At 47.5% G+C, this 10,059-nt stretch overlaps 1 protein-coding gene across 1 annotated transcript in view; it reads right to left on the bottom strand.

Moving 5' to 3' along the window:
- Positions 1–6,254: 6,254 nt before the first annotated feature.
- LOC114634127 (lymphocyte antigen 6A-2/6E-1-like) overlaps positions 6,255–10,059 on the bottom strand; it is a 4,150-nt gene continuing 345 nt past the window's right edge. The window contains exons 2-4 of the mRNA XM_028782778.1: positions 9,800–9,870; positions 8,579–8,698; positions 6,255–6,863 (exon numbers count right to left, since the gene is read on the bottom strand). Coding sequence (XP_028638611.1) covers positions 6,643–6,863; positions 8,579–8,698; positions 9,800–9,869 — 411 coding nt within the window. The 5' untranslated portion in view covers position 9,870 and the 3' untranslated portion in view covers positions 6,255–6,642. The remainder of the gene's footprint in view (positions 6,864–8,578; positions 8,699–9,799; positions 9,871–10,059) is intronic.

The raw sequence follows: 10,059 nt of genomic DNA, 5'->3' as shown, positions 1-10,059 counted from the left end.
TTGTTGTGGAAGTCACTGGCCAGATGCTGTGTTTGGAAGAGGGCTGTTCCAGCAGTTCCTGTCCTGCTAGTGAGACATCAAGACCCAGTCCAACCAGCAGAGGGATGAAGATCTCTCTTTCTTTCTTTGACTTCCTCCCATCTGCAGGGCAACTTCTTCAGTTTCATAGAGATAAACCTGCAGAACAATTATTACAAGAGTGCAGGAGTCTTGAAAAGGAGGGGGTTAATGAAGGAACCTGTAGAGATTTGGCACCACAGAAGAGCAGGGGGGTTAATACCTATGGATTTGGCAATCGTAATGTACAGGCACATGTAAGATGGGTGTTTGAAAAAGGTACTACAAGGCAAAGGGGGGAGAAATGCCCTCTTTTATTTCAAGAAAGGAATGTCCTGTGCTTTCCTTGTGGGTAAGGGTCCATGGGGTTTATGAAGGGAAATGTTAATGGGAACATCTGCTAATAGCAGTCAGGAGAGAGAAGCACAGAAAAAGCATTGGGAGGAGTTGGGTGGGTGGTTAAGGGAAGGAGTTCAGCTGCATATTAAGTGTATTGTAGTTGGGAGAGGGCAGCTCAGAGTTCTTTCTGAGACTGATTTCCCTGTTGAAGACTATTAACATGGGTAAAGACTGATTTGGAGGTGGGGAAAAGTTCATGAGAGACATGTAGGTCAGCTATGGGGTATGTCACATAGCCATTAGGGAAGAGTGGACCCACGACTCTGTTTGCCAAAAGTCATCCTATTGGTTCCTGAGGGAAAGCTGAAAATGAGTTTTGTGATTGGTGAGCATGCTGCCACTATGACTGGTGGATTGAATTCTTCAGCTCCAATATCTTCAGCCTCCATAGATGGAGACATCCTGGAGACATTCACCTGTGTTCTGGTAAGGAAAGCAGAGGAAAGGGCTGGGGCTAGTGCAGATGCAATCTAGGTGTGGGGAGATCTCAATCCTGGTCTGACATCCTTCAAGTGGGCAATCCTGGGTAAGTATGAGTTTGTTGTGTCTCCGTAGAGAAGAATCTCTAATGGTAAATGTTGGGAACATTGAGAGAGGCTGAGTATTAGTGGAGTCAGTATGAAGAATGACAAAAACAGCCAAGAGAACAGAGGAGAGGGAAGCTTGTGGAGGACACATGGCCTGGGTAACAGTCCCCAGGTCATGGATATCCTTCCAGGAGATCCCATTTTTCCTCTGGGCGTGGCGTTTCCTGTGCCTTCTCCTCTTCTTCCTTGTCCTACCCCTTCTCTCTCTCATTCTCTTCCTCCCTCTCCTCCTCCTCCTCCACATCCTGCTCCTCTTCCACATCCTTCTCCTCCTCCTCTTCCTCTTCCTTCTCCTCTTTCTCCTCTTCCTCCTGCTTCTCCTCAGTCCTTGATTTCCAGTGAGAGGCATATCATTTTCTTGGTTTGTGGTGTGGTGTTGGACATTTCTGGCAATAACTCAGAGAGGTGTAGGAAAACACAAATGAAAAACTACTCTGGGAAAACACAAATGAAAAACCTCCCAGTTGTAAGGAGAGGGTCTGGTTCTTTCCAACTTCCATCCAGAGGACCATGCCATCATTCTAGAATGAGGGTGGTGGTGGTCATTTTTGGTGTGTGCCAATAGAGAAAGATAGGAGAATGTTTAGAGTTTTTGTAGCTGTTAAATAAGTTTGGTATAGTCATACTTATCTTTATTAGTAAGTCTGAGGTAGGGGTGGTAGGTTGTTTTCTTTTGTTTTAGAAGATAAGCTTTTAGGGTTTGATGCGTTCTTTCTACTATTCATCGGCCCTGAGGATTGTGGGGGATGCTTATATGGTGGGCAATTTCCCAATGTGTGCAGAAAATATTGAATTGAGAGCCAGTGAAAACAGGGCCATTATCAGTTTATATCTGTTGAGTAATGCCCATGATGGCAAAGGTGAGAGCATATGGTCAATTAATTTGTATGAGTTTTCTTTGTTTGGTCTGTAGCTCATATAAAATGTGAGTATGTAAATGTGGTGATAAAAACATATTTTTACCTACAAATTTGGGGAATATGGGTGACATCGATTTGCCATAAGTTGTTGGTTTTGGGCTTTGGTTATTGGTGCCACTATCTGTAAAGCTGGGGAGGAAGTGAGGGATACACAAGAGGACCATGTTTTCATTGTCCTTGAGTTGAGGACAGAGGATGGGTGAAGAGGGTATGGAGCCCATTTGTATTTGTTTATATACAAATGCAATTGGTCTGCTTGTCAGTGGAGGCTATGAATGTTTCTGCTGAGGAGGTTTGGTCAGTGAAAGCTTTTCCCTCAGATATCAGAGCTGGCAGTTCACTGTGAGATCTGACCTGCTGGATGTAGATGGGGGAGGCCCTTTCATGTAGGAGGGTGGAACCTGTGTGAGTTGAGGAGAAAGTGGGTTGACATCTAGTTTGACAAAGTATCTTGACAAGTAGGGGAGCAATTTGACAACATATATACTGTCTGAAAAGAGGTTAAGGGGCCCCTTGACTTCCTTCATATGCTAGAGAGACAGCATATAATTCTTTATATTGGGAGGAGCTGTGGGGCAGCTCTCTGAATCTGAGATGAGGAGGTTCATCCTCAGGGGAGTAGTATAATACGTATGCAGCTCCCCTCTTTCCCTCATTGGTAAATATTGAATGGCTCCAACTATGTGCTCTGGGGGGGGGCAGCCATCGCAACAGAGGGAGGACAGATACCCATTTTCTCTTAGGGTAATGGTTGTCAATTTGTCTAAGGAATCCTGTGAGGCTGATAGCAGTGGAGGACTGTGTTCTGATTAGCCATTGAATATCAGACATGGAGAGGGGGTGACAAGGAGTCAGTTTGTTTACCTAAAGTTTGTAGGGCTCTGTTCCTGCTATTTTAAATCATATAAGAGAGTGCATCCACCTCATGTGGAATTCTGGGTGTACCATCCATCAGGGTGTGGTTCCATTCCAGCACTCCTGGGGTTGGTATATGGCCACCTGATAGAAGAACTGGTAAGGGCATAGCAAAGTTTAAAATCCAGATAAAACTGATAATTGAGATCCGTAGCAGCTTAGACTAGCTCTTGACCAGATTCCTATCCTAGAATACATGACCATGACAGGGGACTAGGAGAACCATGACAACTAGCCTAGAGGTCTCTATGCTAATGAAATATCTAGGGGCTCTGAGTGTTTGGCCTATAAGCATCTCTCCCTAGGCATTTCTTCATGCAAACTATTTAATCTGTGTTTTATTTTGAGTAAGCCATATGCATATTTATGTGCCATGAATAAAGCAATTTGGACAAGCAAGGACTGTCTCCTTTACCAAGGAGTTTCAGGATGCCCAGAAGAACTCAAAGAATTTCCAAATCCCATGCAGTGAGGCAAAGAACCTTTTAATAAATTCAAACCAAAGTTCGGGTCACAATGTGTTCCCACTGCACAGGGCAGGATTGAGATACTTCATTGGGGGGCTTAAGGAATTTATACACAAGCAGGTTGTAGAGGTCCAAGGCTACATGACAGATAAGGGAAGTCATTCTTGAAACACAATTCCATCTGTTTAGGAGGTGGGTAGGGTTGTGCAATTGGGGAGGGAAGCTCCTTAGGTCTTCAACTTGCTATTAGTGGTAAATGTTTTTACAAACAGGTCCCAGCTCTCTGGGAACACTTCATAGTCTCAAAATATGATGCTTAACCTCTCTAAGGATGTGTGCTTCTTCACTTCTTCCAAGGCCAGAAGCCACCTGTGCTGGGGAGTGCCTAGTTCTCCATCAGAGAGAGTGCCAGCCTCTTTGACAAGGGGTCTGGGAGCAGTGGCTGTTAATCTGCTCACTGGCTGACATTTGCTATTTCTGGGAGGGCATTTGCATTAGGGAGTGCTACTGGAATGTGGTTTGTGTCTCCTTTGAAGGGTCAGGTGGCTGCTGGAAGGAGCAAGGGGGGGGGTGAAGGAGAACTTTTGTGAGGGTGAGTGAGTCCTGAGGTGAATGAAGTGCTGAGAAGAGGGGATGTGCTGAGGTGAAGGAAGTGCTGAGGTGAGAGGAAGTGCTGAGGCTGGCACAGGCTGCTCAGCCTCTTCATTAGCATCATAGTAGGAGGCCTTCCTCACAAAGAGCTGTACCTAAGTCTCAGGCAGAAGGGTCCTCCATACTCCTGGTACTCACCATGAGCTCTGTTGGATACCCCCCACCACCAACCCCTCAATAATGGGCTATCAGCAGGTGTTTCCAACTCCTAGCAGTCCTCAGAGGGCCACCATGTACAGGGGAAGATGGGAACCTGATTCTGAACTCTGGTTCTCAGGGTATCTGGGTTCCCAGGAGTTTGAGAACCACAGGATACACTGGGAGAGTGCTTTCAAACCCAGGCTCCAGGTGGGGCCACTCACACCCCTAGCTGCAGAAACTGTCATAGCAGTCAGAGCACATTTTAACTTCCAAGTCAATGATATCTGGCATTCTCCCCATAGCAAGAACACACTGAGAGGTATTACACTCACTGAAATCACTGATCCTCCTTGTGAACAAGAGGAGGGTGCCATAACCTTCCTGTCCAACCCATAAGAATCTCCAGGGGCCATTGGGAGTAATATGGACATAAGTGCTCTAGGGAAAATTTATTCTGACTTGTGTGTTTGGTGAGCCTGAGTTACTCAGAAAGGAGCTTTCACTCAGCAGAACTTCCACCACACCTTCTTGCTCAGATTCTGGGTCCTACTTAGGACTGACCATGGGCAGAGCACCACAGGCTTCAGACAGACTGCAAGATGACTGAGAAAGAGAGAAGAGAGAGTAAATTGGTGGAGGTGGAGGAGGCCAGGAACTAGCTTCAGATTTCCAGAGTTTTGCACAGAAGAGGATGAGCTAAGATTTTGAGTTTTGATTTCTTGTTGTTTAGAGGAGAGAGGGAACTATGGGGATCTTCAGTGGGAGAGGAAATGAGAGGATCAGGGTGTGTAATAATGACACTTAGGACTCTCTGGCCTCAGCACAGGCTTCAGATGAGGTGTTTTATATGTGACCTCCAGACCACTCCACTCTGAGGCTGGAGATAGGTGGCTTGGAATGGCACTGCTGGCCAGAGGCTGGAAGGTTCGAAGGTATCCTAGGGAGAAATCCTCATCCACACAGAGGGGTCAGGTCCCCACCTCACAGTCAGGTGTTGAGTTCTGCCCAGCATTCCTGACTCCTCTGGAGCCTCTGTCCTCCATACTTAGAGAAGCAGGCAGAGCTGCCCAGGGGTCGGAGTCCGCATACCCATTTACATACACCACATCTATCCACACAACAGCATTCCCTTTCCCTGTCCACTAGGGCCTGCTCAACAATCCTCAGAGACTTGGTGATAGAGGACAGGGTTCATGAGAGGGACAGTCCTTCAGAAGTGCCAAGGAAGGGCAAGGAAGGCCCTTCTTTAACACCCTGTTCTCTGAGCTCGAGGTTGGCTTGGGAGAGTAGACTTTTGTAGAATAAAGCCATCAGAAACTTCATCTTACAGCCTTCCTCCAGGGTCACACTACCTCTTGATCAGAACTGACAGGATAGGGGAATAGAGGAATATTTGGGGTGTCTTTGACAGAGCCTTTTTCAGCTCTTAGTGAACTTAGCTTCATAGGCTAGAGATGGGACTCTGGCCAGCTGGAGCATGGCAAACATTGCTGTGGCAGGATTCTTCCTTCTCCCATTCCCTCTGCCTTGCTAAAAACTGTTAGACTTCATTCCTAAGCTAGACACCAAGGTCTATTCCTTACTCAACCACTTCTTCCTCCTGAGACTGACTACCAAGGTCCAGCTCTCAAAGTATAAGTCCAGCAATCAAAAGTCCCCTTTGGCTTACCTAATTAGTAGCCCAATTAAAATTAAAGAGCTCATGCTAATATAAGGTTTCCAATTTGCCTAGGGGCCATGTCTGTCTCCCCCTACCCAGATATAATCCTTCTTTCCCCAGAGAAATACTGAAGACTACCAGCCCAGGAATGATACCAATCACAGTGGGCCTTCCCACTTGATCACTAATTGAAACAATGCTTTACAGCTGGATCTCATGGAGGCATTTCTACCAGGGAGGGCTCCTTTTTCTGTGATAATTCCAGCCTGTTTCAAGATGACACACAAAAGCACACAGTACAGATCTGAAATTAAATCTCTCAGCCCACTCAAACCAAATATTCCCCACTCTCAGCTTGCTGACAGGATGTAGCTAATGTGTCAGGCTGAAAGGGCAGAGATGTGGACTGGCAGGCAGGACTTGGTAAACTCAGTGTAGCAAAAGAAAAACAGAGATCTTGGCTTTTAGAAGGAATGGTTTATTGGAGGCAAAGGTTGGACATTGGATGGCACACCTGGAAACCCAGCAGAATCTCAGATATTTATGTGTGGACAGTGGTGACATAATACCTTGGAATTCTGCCTCTTCCCTGTGCTGTCAATGTGCCTCCAGGGCCAGGAGTAGAAAGCCACAACAAAATGGCATTGCAGGACGTACAGATCTGAAAGTCCTAGGGAAGAGTGGGAACCTACCCAGGTATAAAGAGCCTATGAAGTTGAAATTAGGTATTTCACACTCTATCCCACCTCAGAGATTCTATAAGTCATAATTCATCAATAGAGGGATCAAGGAAGGAGGGATTACACAGGAGGATAAAAGGCCACGGGTGGAGGTCTGCGGAAGGATCATAACAGCAAGGTCTGCAGGAGAACTGAGCCCAGGCTGAACAGAAGCACCCCTGCCATGGTCCAGGTGCTGCCTCCAGTGGGAACTGCTGCATTGCAGAGGTCTTTCTTGCAACAGGAAGTCTTCAAGTTGACAGGAGCACCGAGTTTCATTGCATTTTCAATATCAGTAGGGCAAATGGGAAGGCAATGGTGGCTCCTTACTTTGCTTGGGATAAAGCCTGCAAGACATCAAGGAGTGACTCAGTTCTAATGCAGGGACAACAGAGCATCTGAAAGTCTGGGCCACATGCCACCAGGCCTGGATGGACCAGACTTGTCTCTAAGGCATGTTGAAGCCAGACATGGTAGCTCACACTTGTGATTACAGAACTTTGAAGACTCAGGCAGGAGAATTTTTATGAGTTCAATCCCACACTGGGGTACATGGGGACTTCTAGGTTATCCTGGTGCTAGAGACACCAAATCAAGTAACGAAGGAAATGAAAATGCAAACCATGGTCTGGTAAGGAGGCTTGGTGGATAAAGTACTTGTGTGGACAAGCGTGAGCTGCCAGTTCTGATCACTAGAGCCCATCACAAGATGGGCAGGCATGGTGGCCTACTTGTATCTCTGTGCTTAGGGTAAAAAGATGAAGATCTCTGAGGTAAGCTCAAGGGCTAGATCAACTGAACCTGCAAGCTTGCAGTTCCATGTGAGTACCAATCTCAGTAAATAAAATAGATGTCACAGAAGATACCCATCAACTTCTGGGTCCCATACATGGTACCACCCCAGGGCATGTATATCCACAGTTGTACACACATGTGCCCTTACATGAAATGTGCTTGGGAAGCAGCTCAGTCGGTGAAGTGGAAGCCTAAGGATGCAAGATCAATCCCCAGCAATGATGTAAAGAGACAGTCAAGCAAGGAAGTGCTGGTTATAATCTCTGTGCTGGGTGGGAGGGAGAATCAGGAGGTCCTAGAAACTCTCCCTCCTCATTACCCCCAGCATTCTTGAAGAATCCTAGGGCCCAGTGAAGATCTTGTCTCAAAAAACAATGTGGTTGGTACTGGAGACTTGGCTCAGCAGTTCAAGCACTTGTTCTTACAGAAGCCCAGGGTTTGGTCCCCAGACCCCACGTGGTGGTTTACAACCATCTGTCATTCCAGTTCCAGGGGAAGCAAAGCTCATTTGCATAAAAAGTAAACAATGCCTAAGGAATGGTACTTAAGGATGGCCCCTGAGAATTACATATCTTACATTCCATACATTCATACATGTGCACACACATTTACACACACACGCACACACACACACATGCATGCACACACACACACCACAAAGACACAGCACAGTGTAAGATCAACCACTGGCACAGCACAAAGGGCAACCAGCCTCTCAGACTCCTGAGTTCCCCAGGCAGTTATATCCAGGAGACCTGCTCCAGGAGACAGGCAGGCTGTGGTCAGAACAGGAAACTGGATAGCAGGGTGGGGCTGCTCCTGCCTTGTCTATGTGGAGGATATGCCTGGAAACTGGCACTTTGGAGGATCTGAAATGTCCTAGGGTCTCTTCTATCAACATTCCTAAGTCAGTCCTTTAGCCTAAGCCCCAGATTCCTACATTAAATCCAGACTCACTCAATGCTTCCAGCTCTCCTGGTCCTTCAGTGAGCCTGTGAGACCTCAGACACAACATACAGGCAGGAGCATCACATGACTACACTGGTGACACGGGGATGATGAACACCATGCATGCCAATGGGCAGCCCTGCCTCATGATCCCCATCCCAGCCCATCCCTGGACCCCAACATCCCCCAGTGTGCAGGAGTCCCACTCCAACCCCAGGACAGCTCAACTTGGAGGGAGGGGAACCATGGTCCATAACAAGTGCCCAGACTTGACCTTTTCTCCCAAGCCAACTTGATCCATTTTATATAATTCTCTTACCCACAGTAACTTCTTTCTCCTGAGTCACACAGAATGCATCAGGGTAGGGGCAGGTTGTTACTGATGAGCAGGAAGCCCCATGTGGGACCCCAAGGCAATTGTAGCACTGCAGCCCCTGAGCTGAGATAGAAGCCAATACATGAGGGATAGGACATGCCCTTTCTAGCCCAGACCCCTCCTATACAATGTCTCTATTCCCTCAAGCTGCTGGCTGCTAGGACAGAACAAGGGCATTACTGCCCAGTCATCTTCACCATAGGCAACAGTGAACCAAGAGCCACAGTTGTTCTGTATGCTCGGTCCTGCTGTCTCACCTAGACAGCCCACATGAGAAACCTGCACCCCAAGACAAATTAGAGAGACAGTCACCACATTGGGAAGACAGAGATATCAAATGTCTGCTGAAGCACTGAGTGGGTGTGTATGTATGTACTGGGATCACCAGATGGGGAGGACTCTTCTGACCTGTCCCACCCTAACCCCGCAGAGCTGGGCCTTGGCTCTCTGAGCATGAGAGAGCACTGAACTTCCCAGAGTCCAGCTTAAAGCTGGACTCACCATGAGTCTTCCCAATGTGGTGACTGTCTCTCTAATTTGTCTTGGGGTGCAGGTTTCTCATGTGGGATGACTAGGTGAGACAGCAGGACCAAGCATACAGAACAACTGTGGCTCTTGGTTCACTGTTGCCTATGGTGAAGATGACTGAGGCTCACCATGAGTCCTCCCGCACTACAGATGTAACTAGAAGTATAAGCATATCTGTGAGCATGAATCCTCTTAGAGTAGGGAAGTTCTAGCATTGAGGCCTCATGTGGCATGGGCAGGGGCATTAGAAAAATCAAATGTTAAGTGTTAATGATTTCAAACACGTTGACTTGGCATCTGGGCCAGGAAAAGAAGCCTCTGCCTGTTTGTGATCACACAGGCCAGTGTCCTGTCTCAGAGGCCAAGGAAGAAGTGTAGTCTAAGACAGGGTGCTCTGGTGGCCAGGGTTTGTGGCAGAGGTAGTGAAGTCCAACAGTCCTTCTGGCAGGATTGCAGACCCAGCCAGCAACTACCCCAGCACAGGAAGCTTCACACACCACAAGTCAATCCCAATCCCCTGACCCCAGCACACCTAGGGTATTGGGCACACAATGGAGGTGTAGGTGTACCCACAACCATGATACCCCCTTTCATCTCTATTGTACCCTCCTGCCCCAATCTCACTTTCCATCTCACCTCTTTGTGCACACAGTAGGGCCATAAGCAGGATGAGCACACAGGACTTTGTAGTGTGAGAATGGTTCATCCTTAAGGAAGGGGTACACAGATAAAACCTGGGAAGTTGGAGTAGGTTAATAGACCCCTATCACATCCCTGGGCTCCCCCAGGACTCAGGCATCCAGTCTTCCCTCCCTCCAAGCCTCCACACAGCTCTCCCTCAGGAAGAGATATCTGCCTCTCCCTCTCCCTCTCCCTCTCCCTCTCCCTCTCCCTCT

Source organism: Grammomys surdaster, unplaced genomic scaffold, assembly GCF_004785775.1.
Source record: "Grammomys surdaster isolate TR1022 unplaced genomic scaffold, NIH_TR_1.0 876, whole genome shotgun sequence".
Classification (NCBI taxonomy): Eukaryota; Metazoa; Chordata; class Mammalia; order Rodentia; family Muridae; genus Grammomys; species Grammomys surdaster.
Note: the sequence above shows the minus strand (reverse complement) of the source record. Positions and strands in the feature narration are given on the sequence as shown.